Source organism: Zalophus californianus, chromosome 4 (assembly GCF_009762305.2).
Source record: "Zalophus californianus isolate mZalCal1 chromosome 4, mZalCal1.pri.v2, whole genome shotgun sequence".
Lineage (NCBI taxonomy): Eukaryota > Metazoa > Chordata > Mammalia > Carnivora > Otariidae > Zalophus > Zalophus californianus.
Genome location: NC_045598.1, coordinates 15,226,740 through 15,244,476, shown reverse-complemented (window position 1 = coordinate 15,244,476; position 17,737 = coordinate 15,226,740). Strand labels below are relative to the sequence as shown.

Below are 17,737 nucleotides of genomic sequence, written 5' to 3'. Positions count from 1 at the left end.
GTAGAAATCCAAAGAAAAGTGACACATTTAGTAAAACTTCCCTCTAACAGAGGCAACTAAAATGTCTTGAAAAACTTGTTTTTCAAAGACTTGTTGGGCTAGGGGACAGAATTTGGGAACAGTGTTTACCAAAAGAGTGGTGGAAGAGGCTCTAGTGAATCCTTCTATATTTTAGATTGGGACCCCAAAGAACTGCATGCTTAAACAGGGGTGAATCAGAAATTGACCTGCTCTCACAGGGACTGTGTAGAGCTCAACATCCAATAATCTCAGTCCTTGAATTTGGCTTGTTAGTAATCTGAATGTGTTAGTGCCTGCTAGGTACCTGGAAGAAGCAAACACAAATTCTTTTTTAAACTATTATATTAAAAAAAACTGTCATATTAGCCTTCAGATTATTTCTATGAACAATTTTTCAAATAAAATGTCCAGCATATAGTTAGAAATACTAAGTCACACAAAGGAAAAAGATGACCATGAATGAAAACCAGCAATAAATAAGTTTCCCACAGATGCTCCAGATACTGGCTTTTATCAGGCACAGACATCAAATAACTATACTTATTATGTTCAAGGTAACAAAGATAGGTTGAAATTTTTAACAGAGAAAAAGAGAAAGTATCAAAAGAACTAAATAGAAATCCCAGAACTGAATATATAATAAAATCCAGAAATTAATGGATTGGTTTAATAGCTGATTAGTTACAGCTGAAATAAAGAATTATGAAGTAGAAGATGGGTCTGTAGAATCCATAACGAGGCACAGAGAGACCAAAAAATGAAAAATACAAAAGGGAGGGTAAATGATGAGGAAGACTCCATAAGATCAAACTTTGCTTTAACTGGAGTCCCAAGAGGAGAGAGGAGGAAGTGGGAAGAAAGCAATACTTGAAGAGAGTGGCTGAGAAATTTTTCATAAGTACTGAGATGTTAAGCCACAGATTGAAACAATTTCCTACAAATCCCAAGCACAAATTAAAAAAAAAAAAAGGTGAAAATGTTTAGACTGGTGATAGTAAAGCTACTTACAGTAAAAGATACAAAGTAACCAGGGTGGGGAGGAGATATTAAAAAGAACAATAATTTGTCAGGTTTTTTAGGACACAAATGTCACTGTACAAAAAAGATTGGTAAATTGGACTACATTAAAATTAGCATGTTTTTCCTCAAAAGATGTCATTAAGGGAGTAAAAATGCAGATCATGTATTAGGAAAAGATAATTGCAACACAAAAATCCAATGAAGGGTTTATATCAGATTTTTTGTCAAGCTAAAAGAAATCAGTGAGAATAACTCCGTTTTTTAAATAGGCAATAAAGGTGCACCTACAGTTCATCAAAGAGGTCATCCAAATGACCAACAAACATGATGAAATTAACCAACTAGATATAAAACTATACATTAACTCCAGATTGCTAAACTTACCGGGATTTGGCAAATATGTGAAGCAAAAACTCAAGCATTGCTAGTGGGAATATAAGTGGTGACAGCCACTTTGAAGACAAGCTCAGCTATAAAAGCTGAAGTTGGGGGTGCCTGGGTGGCTCAGTCATATAAGCACCTGAGTCTTGATCTCAGCTCAGGTCTTGATCTCAAGTTTGGGTCCTGCACTGGGCTCCACACTGGGCATGGAGCCTACTTAAAAAAAAAAAAAACAACTGAAGTTATTTTTCTGCTATAACAAGCATTTCCATTCTTAAGTATGTACCCAACTATGATAAACCTGCATTTCTTATATACTAGGCAACAATATGCAAAAATGTTAGTAGCGTTTTTCATAACAGATGAATAAATAAAAATATTGTAAAAAACAAAACAAAACCAACCCCCCAAAACAGACTTTGGGCATAAAATAAATTCAAGTTGTTATTCTTCTGTTCATGCATTTACCCACTGAAAACATTTCTGAGAGTCTGTGATGTGCCAAGAACCATTCTAGGCACTGGGAATTTAGCAGTGAAAAAACAACAAAAAGGACAGAAAAAGGACCTGCCCTTAGGATTTTACATGTTTATGGGGTTCTTGAGATGTGAATTTTGATTTGGGTTATGATTAAACAAAAGCACGGCAATTAAAATTATCAACAATCCAACTAAAAATTTTATTTTACTACAGATTTAGAGACAGGACAACATTCTCTCTTGTCCACTCTCCTCTATTAGCCATTCCAATTCAGTTGTCCTCCTCCTAAGATAAGTACTGAATTCTAGTTAAATGGTTTGCGGTTTATAAAGGAGGGCTTTGTTTTTACTTTTTATCTCCACTGTGACAGGCGTGTGTTTAGTAGGCATACTTTAGTAGGCACTAAAGGCAGAATTTTGAGCGTTCTGTGTCCTATTATGCCGTATCCAGAAGTTTCAGTGTTGCCACTGCTCAAGTGCTTTAAATGCAAACCATGCAAAGAATGGGAGGATTGAGTACAGGAAGAGACACTAAGAGAATGAAGGAGACACACTTAAATCTCATCAGGAATAAGCCTCGAAGTACCGATCAGGAAAGTCAGCTTTGGGCAACAGCAAGTGGCTGGAGTCAACTGGAGAAGGAGGGACATTCAACTCACCTGATGAAAGATGAAAAATGCTTTGAAGAAACATTGAGGAGAAATGACTTACCCTATCATAACTCTTTTGAATCTTGTGGGCATCTCTCAAAACTACATACCACTTGCGACGTATCTAACCAGAGATACAGTTTAATAGACCTGTTTGTAGTACATTCAGAGTATGTATGTTTGTTCAGCTTTAACAGGTGATTTCGCTAAGGTCAGGACATAACTACTGATGGAGTATAGTATGTCACCATGGACTCGTGAGTGACAGTTGGACAATTGATTTATTACTGTTCACTTCACATGTTAGAGTTAACGTGGAGGTGCCACTACATTTACACTAGTCATTCCAAATATTTTACCTCATACTGAAACATGCTTCAGGAGCAAAATGGCTCATGGGCCATGAGTTCCCACTAGCATTGTTTATGTTCTGAGACAGCTTTGAAAATCTGTAGCACACTGAGCAAGGCCAGGGCTGGTCCCTTCATATTCGAGTCTCTTATCTGACTACCATAATTAATGCACAGCTGGCAGCCCTTGCTGATTCTCTGGGAGTTTGATCATTTTAGGGATAAGAAGGATTTACCCTCAACACCCGCAAATACATCAGCAGTACAGGCCCTGTCGCTTAAAATGAATACCTGATGCTGACAACATTCGTATCCAAGATTGCTGGGTGACCGGTATGTGGACAGGTCTCATCCCAAATGAGAAGATGCACTGTTAGTTTACACTGTGATATGTTACACTGTTAGTTTACAGCTTTGTAAAAATGAAAAGCCAGGTTCTCTCCCGTGTATTTAGCTTACCGAACAGCCTTACTGAAATATTCCCCCTGACTCCCTTTCTCCCTGAGAAGCCATCTCAGACAACCCATTTAAAACATGTCTTAGTTTTGTTTGTGGACTACTGCTTAATGAAAATTAAAGTTCTCACTGTTGCTCATCCCCCCCCTTTTTTTTGCTATTATCCATGATCACACTTGCAAACATCTACCTTGTTAATTATTATGGACTATATGTTTGTGTCCCCCACCCCCAATTCATATGTTGAAGCCCTAACCCTCAGTCTGCTGGTATCAGTACGTGGGGCCTTGGAAAGGTAAGGTTTAGATGAGGTCATAAGGCCTCCATGGAGAGATTAGTGCCTTTATAAGAAAAGGAAGAGACACTAGAGCTTCCTCTGTCCACCACTTGAGGATACAGGAGAAAGCTGTAAATCAAGAAAAGGGTGCCCACCAAGAACGGAATCTGCTGACACCTTAGTCTTGGACTGAGAGACTGTGAGAAATAAATGTCTTGTTGTTTAAGCCACCATTCTATGTTATTATAGCAGCCCTAGCAGACCAAAACATCCACTCATCATGTCTTTTCTAACTAAAACAGTTTCACTGGGTCTCCTGACTAGTCAATGTCCAGCAGACAACACAGGCTGACTTAATGATTCATAAGCCTGTTGAATTTATCATCTCAAGAACAAAAAAGTTACCATGCATCACCATTTTCAGAGAATATGTTCTCATTGGCCTGTTTCCATATTTCCACCACCCTCTTAACCATCCCCATGGGCATTAAAACCATGTTCAAAAACAAGTTCTTAGAAGGTTATGTAGCTAGGCATTCATTCATTTGAAGATATGTGTACTTGCAGATCTGTGGCCGTTCTGCTGATTATTTAGTTTTAATATTTCCATTTGATTATATCTAAAAAGCCTGTGTACAATCATGTTTTTTATGACTTGTACATGTGAAATCTCCCATGATCATTATTTTGAGATAGCAAATATTCATATTTCTTGCCATTTGTGTGGTTTTCTACCTAATTGCTTGGTGAGCTGACTTGGTTTATATACTTTTTTTGACACCCATGTTATTACAATTTAGATTACTCTTAATTTTTAATCATAAACATGTCAAATGCAGCTCTAAGTATATAAATATAGCTATATTAGTTTACTAGGCTCTTGTCGATGTGCCAGTCACTATCATTTGCATTACTTAAACTAATCTCATGTAATTTCCAACAGTCCTAAAAGATAGATGTATCATCCCCATTTTAGAAAGAAACAGGTGTTTGGTGAAACTAAGTAACTTGGCCAAAGTCACCTAGCAGAGCAGGGATTAGTTCCTGTTTCAACAGCTATTTTATAATGTCCCTCAGTCTACAATCACTGGAATGTCTCCTTTTGCAGATGAAGGGACTGAAGCCCAATGTTCATTGTTTCAAATATCCCATTCTTCTTCTCCGTGATTTACAAAGTGCTTCCACTAAACCTATTTCATTGGATACTCAAAGCTGTACTCTAGGTTAGACTTGGGTATTGTGTCTCCCTTGTTTTGGAGGATGAAACTGAAACTTGTGTTAAAAGAATTGCCTTTGTTTAAAAGTAAGTAAGCTTGTCTTCCATTCCTTAATCCAACACTTTGAACATAGCCTTCCCTATATAAAAGGTCTAAAAGGCATAGCTTTTTACATCCTTTGTGTAGGAAAAGGTCTCCCTTGCCTTTTGTCATTTCTACTTGTTTTCTGTAAAGCAAACTCTCATAAGTTGTATTTATTTAATCTTTTTGATTCATTTTCATTCTGGTCCCTCTTACTATGAAAGCGTGGCTTGGATTTTCATACTGTTGTCCACATTCTTTCCATTTTCTGCACATTACAATCCATAATACAAGAAACATCTCTTTAGGGCTGATAGATTGTGGCTCAGCCGATTTTTGTCTCACCAATTATGTCCATAATATTAATGTAGATGATGCTGGTAAATATGCCAAGAAGCCAGATAGAGCTTTTTGGCTGATTTACTTGTGTTCCTGTAAAGCAGCAAATTGGAAACAATTTCTGGGGGGTTTTTTCCTGCTGATTTTTAAGAGTTTTAGTTCTGGAACCTAATACCATGTTGTTGGTCTATTATATACCACCTTGCTCATGGATATGCTTTCTAGTTCTCTTTTGTAGTATGTTGTTGTATGTTCTGGGTCCTAAATAGAGCCCACTTTTGGCTTTTCCTTTGGAAAGCCTTTGCTTTCATGTAGCATTTCTTTTCCTGAAGGCTGACTTAAATGCCTGCCTTCCTGTGCAGTCATGGAGTAGGCCTGACTATAAAATTATCTATAGTCACTTGAATTTGTTTGGCTTGAATTTGGAGATAAGGACATGTTAGCTTTTTTATGCTTGTTGAAAAAAATACTTGGTGATCTTACCCTCTTCCTGAGTTAATATTTCCAGCTGAAAACAATGTGTAATGAAACACTTGCTCTCTTGGTTGATTAGAACTGGACTTTTTGGGGCACTTAGCTGACTTGGTCAGTGGAGTGAGCGACTGTTGATCTCAGGGTTGTGAGTTCGAGCCCCATGTTGGGTGTAGAAATTCCCTAAAAACAAAACAAAAAATCTGGACTGTTAAATGGTCTTTCATGTGTCGTAGGGAATCAGTTGGAGAGGGTGTCCCATCAGTTCTAGCACAAATCCAGTATAGCATCATAGTCCTCAGTTCTCAAGAAGTTTCTTTAACCATTCAACCTTAATCAGCAGCTGTCCAAGTTCATTCTGGTTGATAAAATTAACTCTTTTGTGAGTGTAAATACATTGCATTCTATTTTTTACCAAGTTGTCCCATTAAACCTAGGGCAAAAGACCATGCCTTTCAGAACTTTGGGACCACTTTGTGATTCCAGAAAAACCATTTTGCTGTGTTACACAGTAGCTGTTCAAAATGGTACTTAGGGGGATTGCATCTGTAAAATGGTTAATTTTAGTCAATCAGTGCAGCAGTCCACTTTCTTATGTCTCTTTGTTTGGTTATACATAACCTTGAAGATACGAGCTATTGATGTTACTAGAAAGCAGTTCTGAGACTCGAACTGAAACCTTGTAAGCATCTTGCCTCCACATGGTCTACCCCCTCCAGTCTGGGTCTTCCCGTGTATCAAAAGAATGTTTCTTAGGTGGCCATTTTTTAGACTGAACTTTTGGAAAACTAGTATTTTCTTTGGGCACATAAGAAGTAATCAATAAACATAGTGCATTGATAGTCAAGGTAAGTACCAGCATCACGGTGTTAATGACATTCCCCTGAGGACAAGATATCTCAAAAATCCTCAAATTTGTCCTCCCCACCGTCTGCTTTTTTCTAGAAAAGGATCCCACCCACAACAGTTTTCCTATGGCCATGCTTTATGTCATTTCTATCTGTTCCTTTAAACCAAAGTACCTACAACAGTAGTAAGAAAAAGGTAAAACCCTGTAGAGTTACAAAGGTCTTATTAGATAAGGGCAGAGTTGTAGTTGTTATAATAAGACATGGATTTCAAAGTCAGCTAGAGACACAACCAACTATAAAGATAGAGTACATTTGTATGAGAGGAATGTATATCTTTTCTGTATAAAATTGTAGAACTCTCACCACTAAAACATGAACTGCCTGAAGCTAAATTGTGTACCTCTTGTAGAAGCTTACCTGTAGTTCATTCAGCATTAGCTGTTCAATAAAGAAAATGGGTATTTTGAGAGAATCATTGAATGTTGTAAGTAATCTTGATGCTTTTGCATTTTCCTGTATGGATGCAGCTGAAAGTACCCATGGCAGACAAACCTGGTAACACAGTGAATTTCCGGAAGCTGCTACTGAACCGCTGCCAGAAGGAGTTTGAAAAAGATAAAGCAGATGATGATGTCTTTGAGAAGAAGCAGAAAGAACTCGAGGCTGCCAGTGCTGTGAGTATTTGCACAGAAAGGCAGTGTGCTTGTGCTCTCTGAGTGTTATCAAACAGAATTTTCATGAAGCCGGTTATATATCCCTGCTACTTCAGTAGATGACTGTGGCCCTTTTATCATGGGGAGACATTATATTGAAGTTCAGAGAAATGCTTTATTCCTTTTAGTGCCGCCTGTTAGAGCAACTCAACCTTCTAAGACAGGAATTCAGAGCCCAGATTTCAGAGGTCACTGAGTTCCAGAAATCTCCTGAAATGGATGCAAAGTTTTGGGTGTAGTTCAGTTTTCTGAGGAGTAGGTCTACAGTTGCTGTCAGATTCTCAGAGTATCCCTGACTCCCGCACGGGATAAGACCATGAGTCAGAGTGTATGTTCTTAGCATCTCATGTGCAGTACAGTTGTCTTCATCAAGCTCCTATTCCTCTTCCTTATATAACAGCCAGAGGAGAGGACGAGGCTTCATGATGAACTAGAAGAAGCTAAGGACAAAGCCCGGCGGAGATCCATTGGTAACATCAAGTTTATTGGGGAACTCTTCAAACTTAAGATGCTGACGGAAGCCATCATGCACGACTGTGTGGTGAAGCTGCTGAAGAACCATGATGAGGAGTCCCTGGAATGCCTGTGCCGCCTGCTCACCACCATCGGCAGAGACCTGGACTTTGAGAAGGCAAAGGTGAGCACCCCAGTCTCAGAAGCAGCCAGCATGGCCTCTGTCAGTCACAAAAGAACTAGAACCATGAATAGGAGTGTTCCATCTCACCCTGGCAGTCTAGGCTGCTGCTTTGTCTTCTTTTGCCCTTTTCATTGTCAATGTTTGGCTGTTGAGCTCCTTACCACCTTTCCATCATGGTAAGAAGTGAAGAGGGTCCCAAATTATATAAAGGCCACCTTGTGAATTGTTCAGATTATTTGTCCCTTTTCCTTTTTCTGCATGACCATTTCACAGGTCATTTTTATGTATAGCAAATTGTTGGCAGAAATAGAATAGCTACTGTGGGCGAGGACTGAGGGTGTTACAGAAGCGAAGACCCAATAGTTTTCTTAAGTTTATGCTCGAATTAACCACAGGGCTATCTAACTATAATATAAGAAATCATTAACAATATTATGATTCAAACATAACATGGTGCTCTCCAAATAAGGGGTAGGAAAATTAGAAATACTTCAAAGAAGTAATATCAGAAATGTTTCATAACGTCTGAGTCAGCTGGGATTATGTTTGTGACAAAAAAAATCCCAAATATGGTGGTTTATGCAAGATTAAGGTTTATTTCTCACTCATGTAAATAAAGTTCAGAGGTAAGAAATCTGAGGCTGGTTTGGTGGTCACAGGTAATAAACAGTCCAGTTCCTCCAGCTTAACATTCTGTCATCCCCAAGGTATAGCCCTTCTCCTTACATTCTCAGCAGAGAAGGTTGGAAAGGGGCAAAGGACATGGCCACCTCTCTCTTAAGGAAGGTTCCAGGGGCTGTAGCACGACACTTTCATTTGCATTCTGTTTGCCTGTCACATGACTAGAGCCCTTGGCATACATAATCTTTTTTGGGGGCATCATATGCTCAATTAAAAATTCAACCTCAGGCGCCTGGGTGGCTCAGTCGTTAAGCGTCTGCCTTCAGCTCAGGTCATGATCCCAGGGTCCTGGGATCGAGTCCCACGTCAGGCTCCCCACTCAGTGGGGAGTCTGTTCGCTCTGCTTCTGCCTGTCGCTCTGCCTACTTGTGCTCTCTCTCTGTCAAATAAATAAAATCTTAAAAAAAAATATACAACCTCATTATCTTTTGGCTATAAGTTGTATTCCTAGGCCATTTAAAAGTTTTATATGGTAAAATTATACTAGAATTCCTCAGCCAGGAATACTGAATGGTTTTGTCTCTTGCAGCCACGTATGGACCAGTATTTTAATCAGATGGAGAAAATCGTGAAAGAACGAAAAACCTCATCTAGGATTCGATTCATGCTTCAGGATGTGATAGACCTAAGGCTGGTAAGTAGAAAAATGTAAGGCAACTACTCCAGTCTTTTTTAAGGAATTGGATTGGGGAGGATGTCCTAGTATGTACATGTGTAAAAACTTGATGCTGCAGGAAGGACTTCCAGAACTGAATTGATGCACTTCCATGACAGCTGTGTGAAAGGATACAAAGCATATGTACGTGCCTCTTATATTTCTTCTCTCTGTGCTAATTATGAAAAATTGCATTTTTTAAATCACCCATTCTGAATTCAAACTGTGGTCATTTAAATTTAGTTTTAAGGTGCTAAATAATCAGGAGTCCTCATTTTCAAAATGATTATAATTAACTTGCCTGAGGGGCACCTGGGTGGCTCAGTCGTTGAACGTCTGCCTTCGGCTCAGGTCATGATCCCAGGGTCCTGGGATCGGGCTCCCTGCTCGGCAGGAAGCCTGCTTCTCCCTCTCTCACTCCCCCTGCTTGTGTTCCCTCTCTCGCTGTCTCTCTCTCTGTCAAATAAATAAATAAAATCTTAAAAAAAAAAAATTAACTTGCCTGAGCCTTACATATTTATTCTCTAAAATGGGGAGATTGCCTACTTTGAACATGTGTTATAAAGCTTCAGTGAGGTGATTATGTAAAATGCCCAGCTCATAGGAGATGTTGGTATTTCTTCTCTGTTGTTTTTCCTGTATATCCTCCTGTTCTGCTGCTGTTGCTTCTCATTTCTCATAACAGGCGCAGTGTTTACTACTCCCAACTCTTTTCTCTCTTCTTATTTACTACATTTACTACAGCTGACCCTAAACTAGAGAAAGAGAATGCAGGTCCTAGGTCTTCCCTGCCCTGTATCAAGACCACATAGCACTGATGATGGTTCTTTATCTTGCTAAAGGTTAAGTGTGACCTCACTATTCTTATTACCAAAGCCACTACCAGGTGATCAGAATTTGTGTGCTGATTTGAACCTATTTGCCATCCTTGCCTCTAACAAATGTAAATAAATGTAAAAAACGTCTTCGCCCATGCCCTCAATTACTTGTACTTCTATCAGGTGTTGGGATTATGGCTGGGAAGGAAGGGGAGAAGTATAATTGTAATGAGACAACTTGCCTTGTCCTTAATAGGATAACCAAAGGGCAGAGAGGTGGCACTTTGTGCAGGATATCAGAACCATGATATGGGAGGAAGAAAAATGCTAGTCATTCTCGATTTAGAGCCCCCACGGAATGTGATATGAATTAGGTACCAATATCCCAGGTTAAGCAAGGCCAAACAATTCTGAGCTTTCTTGATTCCTATCCTGGCTCCTCCTCACAAATATACAAGATGATTTTTTAAAAATACATTCGGATCAGTCTTTCACTCTTTTTATTCGTTGGCTATTGGAATACCCAGTATACAGTAGTTCAAGGTTGATTGAGACAAATTTTAAATTTTTTTAAAGATTTATTTGAGAGAGAGAGCACACGGGGATAAGGGGCAGAGGGAGAGGGAAAGAGAATCTCAAGCAGACTCCCCGCTGAGCAGAGACTGATGTGGGGCTCGAACTTACAAACAATCTCTAAAAACTGAGATCATGACCCAAGCTGAAATCAAGTGTCTGATGCTTAACCAACTGAGCCACTCAGGTGCCCCAAGACTAATTCTTTGTCTCTAATCCCAAACTGCACTTGGTGCCATCTGTAAGACAAATGAAAAAAGTACTGTAGTACATATTTTAAATATATTTTACACTTTTCCAGCAGTGAGAAGTATAAAATAGATTTTCAAAATTTTGTTATGTTCATTTTTTGTTTTCTAGCTGATAATGTTATTTTCTCCTTTTGTAGTGCAATTGGGTATCTCGAAGAGCAGATCAAGGGCCTAAAACTATTGAACAGATTCACAAAGAGGCTAAAATAGAAGAACAAGAAGAGCAAAGGAAGGTCCAGCAGCTCATGACCAAAGAGAAGAGAAGAACAGGTGAGGGGTGGAGTCCACTGGGATGTTAGGAAAACTAGGGAGATGAAGGACAGATGTTTAAGAATTCTATATTTAGATATGAAATGACATCAGAAAGAATAACCAAAGAATAGAGTGGCAATTGGTAAGTGAAGCAGTTTCACCTGGACACTGGTTTTTGAGTAAAAGCCAAGAATGCAGGACTCAACGTGGTTTCTTTGATTACTTTAAAGTCAGTAGTCAGCAAGACTTTATTGAGCATCTTCTGTATACTCAGAACTGGGAGGGATATAAAAAGAAGTGGAAGATATAGTTTCTTTTCTCTGAAAGCTTACGGTTTATCTGGAAAGGCAAAACTAATAAAGGGAACATTTGTCAAGTAGAAGATAATACCAATTATGAAATATATTCTCATTTAAGATTGTTAAAACTCAGAGGAGAAGAAAGCTAGAAGAGATCTTTATTTGAGGAAGGCACCCTTGAACTGGGTCCTGGTGGATGCTAAATATTTGGAAGGGGAAAGGAATAATTTTAGTCATGAAATTAAAATGAACATATATTGGAAAGAGGCCTAGACACGCCTGATTGGAGCAAAATTTAAGTGTTCAGAATCAGTGGGAAAATGTTTGTCTGAAAGAATGGAGCCAGATTAAGAACTTTTGACTTTGTACGCGGTAGACATTGAGCCATCATAAATTTTTGAACAAAGGGATAATATCATGCTAGTGGTATGTAAATAAAACAAATCTGTTCCTTTTTACATGATGTATCAAAGGGGTACACTGAACTCAGAAATGTTTTGTTGCTGAAATCCTGGTAACAATAATTATAATTATAAAGGAAGAAATGGGGAAAATGTGAAAGGTGAAATAGAAGGCATTTTACACTGGAGAAAATACGAAGTTCATTGACTAAGAACATTGGAAGAGGAAACTTTTTCAGAAGGGAAATGATCATTCTTCTCATAAGCCTGTTTATTTTGAGATGGCAGGAGGGCATCCAGATAGAAGCGCTCATTTGTCCACTGTGCTATTATGTGAGCACGCTAGTTACTGGGTCACGTAAGTATAATGGTTGAGAGCATAGACTCTGGAGTCAAACTGTTTGGGTTTGAATTTCGGCTCTCCTTCATCCTAGCTGTATGACCTTGCACAAGTCACTTAATCTGTAAAATGGATCAAATAATGGTTCATAGGATTTGTGTGAGAATGAAGTGAGGCATAATATGTAAAGTGTTCAGCATAGCAAATGGCACACAGTAAATTCTCAACAACCGTTAACTATTATTTATCACAGACAGTAGAGCTCATAGTGAAGTTGCAAGAGATGAATCCTCCATGGAAGAAGGTGTACTTTTAAGTTTCATGGGACACCACACTTCCTCACCTTCCTCACCCTAGAACCTAGCAGAGTGCCTTTCACATAATGACTTTTATTTATTATTGAACTAGATTGAAAGCCCAATCCATGGAATGATGTCCACAGATGACTAAAGGAAGAAAAGAACTCTTGGAAAAGTAACAGATAAAGAACAACTGGAGAGGAAGGAGTACTAGGATATAAGAAACAAACAAGAAACAAGTTTGTTCATGATCAGTAATGTCAGATAGCACAAAGAACATCACGTATATGAGGATCAGAAAAGCTTTTGGATAGACAGTTCGGTGGTCTTACATTCAACAAATATTAAGTGCCCATCACATAACAGGAGAGACAAAATCCCTTCCTTCATGCAGCTTACATAGTACCAGGGGGATAGACAACAAATGCTCAAATAAAATACGTAATTTTGTCAGATCACTTTATTCTAGAGAAAAAGATAGAGAGGGAGGAAGTGTGGGTGGTGCCAGGCTTGGTGGGTAAAGGTGCAATTTTAAATAGGGTGGTTGGAGTTCCTGTTAAAGTTGGATTTTGAGTGAAAACCTGAAGCAAGTATGAAGGAATTAAGCCATATGAATATCTGGGGAAAGGTTTTTAGGCAAAAGGAATAGTAAGTAAAAGGCTCTGAGGTAGCATTTCCAGGGAACTGCAAGGAGGCCAGTGTGGCTGAAGCAAAGAGCATAGGGAGAGAGTAGTGGAAGATGGGATTTGAGAGGCAGGAGTCTGGATTACTCAAGAGCTTATAGGCCGTTTAGAAGTAATACGGTTTTTTGTCTGAGTGAGATGGAGAGATTAACAGGAGTGTTTTGAGTAGAGCAGTGACAGGACCTGACTTCCACTTAATTAGGGTCATGCTGACTGCCATGATACAGACAGTTGAGGGTGGAAGCAGTGGAGCTAGTGAAGATGTTTTTATACTAATCGACCATTTGTTGCTGGTGAAAACCAAAATGGTAGTGTTGGTAGTAATAAGAAGGAGCTAGATGCTGAATATATTGTAAAGGTTGAACTGACAAGATTTGCTGCCAAGTGTGAGAGAAATAGGAATCAAGCGTTTCTGCCTGAGCAGCTTATGGTTTGGAGAAGCAGGTTTTAGGGGAATGAGCCAAGTGTACTGTATCATTTGACACTATTAAATGAAATAAACTTTGTAATAAATAATTTCCATCTGATTTCTCCTAAAGTGTTCTAATCATGCACTATGAACACTGGATTTGGCCCTTCTGTGTCTAGCATTGAGTCTCTTGTATCAGTTACTTTCTCCTAGGTCGGCTCTCATGGTATTTCTACCTGTTATCTTCATTTCATCCTGGATGTTAAAGAGGTTGTCAGCAGTGCTTTAACAATCTCTTTTGTCCTTTTCCTTGATTTTCACTGGAGCTGCTGAGTTGAAAATACTGCTCACTCTTTCACTGTCAAACTGACTTGAGGTAGATAAGAGACTGTTCACTCTGTTCTCCCTGCAGGTGTCCAGAGAGTGGATGAAAGTGGATGGAACACTGTACAAGGGGCCAAGAATAGTCGGGTACTAGACCCCTCAAAATTCCTTAAAATCACTAAGGTGAGTATGACATTTAAAACACAACTTACAACAGCCTGAGGACGTGACTCTCAAAGTTATTTCTTGTTCATATAAAACAGCCATATTGCAGATTTTATTGGGGAGTGTTTTTTTTTAATGCAGATGCTTTTCTACAAGTCAGTATTGATCCGTGTATTCTTACTACTTGTCCTGGTGTTAGTTCTTCTCGTTTCTTGGAGGGTTTACTAAGGTGGAAGTGACAAGTTTAATTCCTAAAGTTAGGAGATGCTTACTATAAGAGAGATGATAATGATACTAAAGTAGCTATAAATTATAAGCTTTATACAATGTATCCTTAGCTCTGGGGAAGAAGCAACTATCTGTTTAAGCCTTACTTGAAAGGAATATAATGGTTTGCCATATCCAAAGCCTAAAAGAAAGCATAGAAGACCTACTACTAGAAATCAGTCTGTGATGAAGATTTAATACGTTCTACCTTCCTCTCTCTTGAGAATCCATGGGCAGTAAGAGGAAAGAGGTTTCTCTTAGCAGATGTTTTCAGCAGAAGTTGATCACTGTAAGTCAGGTGAAGAACCTTGGAGAACATAGAGAAAGTGGCATTACCTTTTGTAAAAGTGGAAGCTTCTATAGCCCAGTGGGTTTTACAAATCATTTGGAAGTCTAGTTTGATCCTTCCTGTGCAATACACTTTCCATAGTTCTGAAAATTGGCAGCCTACCAGTAGGATACTAATAGCAATCTAAAGCTAATGTGGAAACATCAAATGAAAGAAGAGAACTGACAGAAGGAAAAAGACTTTGAGAAAACTGGAAGAAGATGGGCTATGTCATTTTCATCTTCATGTCAAAGTATTGCTTCAGGAAAGAACATTCCGTCTCTAGATTGCTCTTGATTTTAATTAGCAAGGATCCTGTTCTCTAAGATTCTGGTACATTCTTCTAGTTTTTTATGTCTCATTGCAGGGATTCCATTGCTGAATATAGCTTGATTCCCATCCACTTCTGTTTCCAGCAAGAGACTATTTTAACAAAAATCTTATGTTAAGAGAATCCCTCCAACATCAACCCCCAACATCTTTGAAAATTATATCAGTACTTAATAATAATATTTGTGTTTTTAAATATTGTTTCCGTGCATGGATGCTATAAAAAAGAATAATTTTGGTATTAAAACTATAACATTATTAATATTTTTCAAGTTGGCAAATTCTTTTTAAATAAATTTTGTGTATATTCAGGTAGTTACACTGTAGGTACTCTACTTAAATACTCTAGATCTAAAGTTCAAAACCTTTAAACAAATGCATTGTTAACTGGGAGAGATTTGTGTCACAGCATGCGGTAGAGCAAAGCAGCACTATTAGGATTTATGAACACTTTTATTACAAAGAACCACATTGCAGCTTACTGTGGTATGTGTTTTCTAATTAGTATTACATTCTAATTCTATTCACTTGTGCTAAAGTTGTGTTTGGGGGATTAAACCTTAGGCATCTTAACTTCCTGTCTAATATCCTGTATTCACTTTTTTCTTATTCCCTTTTATTGAATACTGCCATTCCACTTCTCCATCCTTATCCTGCATGTATTAGGCTTTGCTGAAATATGAAATCTTTGTGCCATCTGACCTGTTCTCTAACAGTAATGTGAAGAGATTAATGAGTTAATTTTGTAGTATACAAAATTTATATATTCACTGGGCATTACTAGACAGGAGGAATTACTAGAAACTGCTTACATTTAGTCAAATGGTGTACCATCTTAGAGGACCTGAACGCATTCTCCAGACCAGTGGTTCCAAACTGTTTTGTGGAAGCTGGATTCCAGGAAAGTAGTTCAGGGTCCACCAGAATCCCATGTGAATGTGAACAGCTCCTGTTTATATTTCTTAAATTGGCATTCCAAGGACTTTTTTTTTTTTTTTTTTGCCAAAGTTGGTTTTCACTGCACTGAAGGGGAAAAGAAGATAAACCATTCTAGGGGCACCCAGGTGGCTCAGTTGGTTGAGCAGCTGACTCTTGAATTCAACTCAGGTCATGATTTCAGGGTCATGAGATCGAGCCCAGCATTGGGCTCTCTGCTCAGCAGGGAGTCTACTTGAGATTCTCTCTTTCCTTCTCCCTCTGCCCCTCCCCGCCACCCGCATGCATGCTCACTGTCTCTCTCTAAAATAAATCTTTATGGAAAAAGATAAACCATTCTTGAATGTTTCCTATAATTGGTTTGTGGTCACTTATGTTACAGCCCACAATTGATGAGAAAATTCAGCTGGTACCTAAAGCACAGCTGGGCAGTTGGGGAAAGGGCAGCAGTGGTGGAGCAAAGGCAAGTGAGACTGGTAAGTATGAAGTGTCCCTTCTCGGGAACCTGGGTGTGGTCTGTCAGTATTCACCTTATAGCACATTCCCACAATCCTTTAATAATCCTTTTAGGAAAAGATCTATAGATGAAGCATGCCCAGACTTAACTGGTGTCCCTCTCACTATGGATCCTTAGGTATTTTAAATATTTACAGTTTTTTTAGTTCAGTTAGGCTGTTTAGGACTTTAATCTCTTAGGTTCCTTTGTTAAAATTGATACTCACAAACTTAGTATAATTAGAGAAATTACTGGTACCCCCAAATGAAAAAGAAAACTCATTTTGCTAAGAAAAAGAATTGTAAAAGGGAGTTGTAAAAGAATTAGAGTGAAATATTTTTCAAAATATTTATCAAAAGTCAGATTTTGGGGCACCTGGGTGGCTCAGTCATAAAACGTCTGCCTTCGGCTCAGGTCATGGTCCCAGGGTCCTGGGATCGATTCCCACATCAGGCTCCCTGCTCGATGGGAAGCCTGCTTCTCCTTCTCCCACTCCCTCTGCTTGTGTTCCTTCTCTCGCTGTGTCTCTGTCAAATAAATAAAATCTTTAAGAAAAAAAAAAAGTCAGATTTTGAGAGATTTTACCTTAGGACTCAAATGTTTAGATCATCACAAACACATCTTTTTAAAGCTAAGGAAGTCAAAAGGAAAGTAAAAAACTTCAGTGTTAACCTCCTTTCCGTATTTCCCTTCTATTAAGTAATTATGACCTTTGATTCTTTAAATTTTAAAAAATTGTGTTATTGGGATGCCTGGGTGGCTCAGTCAGTTAAGTGTCTGCCCCTTCAGCTCAGGTCATGATCCCAGGGTCCTGGAATCAAGTCCCAGATCAGCTGAGCAGGGAGCCTGCTTCTCCCTCTGCCTGCCGCTCCCCCTGCTTGTACTCTCTCTCACTGACAAATAAATTAAAAAAACAAATCCTTAAAAAAATTTGTTATTCACTTAAGCCCACATGCAAATTTTACATATAAATACGTAGGATTTATATTAGCTTTTGTATGTGCAGTATTGTGTTTTATTTTTGCTTGGCTCTCTCCTTCCCTGTCTACCATTCCCACCCCCTTCCCTACCTAGGAAAATTTATTATGCTTTTAAAGCAGCAAATGGTAATGAACAAAGATTTCTAAGTTTTGGGGGTTTTTTGCAGACTAATTCCTTCTTTTTTATTCTTATTTAATTAACATGTAGTGTATTATTAGCTTCAGAGGTAGAGTTTAGTGATTCATTAGTTGCACATAATACCCAGTGCTCATTACATCAAGTGCCCTCCTTAATGCCCATCACCCA

General features: G+C 38.6%; 1 protein-coding gene across 12 annotated transcripts in view; it reads left to right on the top strand.

Annotated features, from left to right (window-relative positions):
• Window positions 1–17,737, top strand: part of EIF4G3 (eukaryotic translation initiation factor 4 gamma 3) — a 337,040-nt gene that overhangs the window by 281,930 nt on the left and 37,373 nt on the right. For all 12 annotated transcript variants that reach the window (XM_035727265.1, XM_035727264.1, XM_035727263.1 and 9 more), the window contains 6 exons: window positions 7,121–7,267; window positions 7,707–7,943; window positions 9,154–9,258; window positions 11,059–11,191; window positions 14,017–14,111; window positions 16,337–16,430. In XM_035727265.1, coding sequence (XP_035583158.1) covers window positions 7,121–7,267; window positions 7,707–7,943; window positions 9,154–9,258; window positions 11,059–11,191; window positions 14,017–14,111; window positions 16,337–16,430 — 811 coding nt within the window. The remainder of the gene's footprint in view (window positions 1–7,120; window positions 7,268–7,706; window positions 7,944–9,153; window positions 9,259–11,058; window positions 11,192–14,016; window positions 14,112–16,336; window positions 16,431–17,737) is intronic.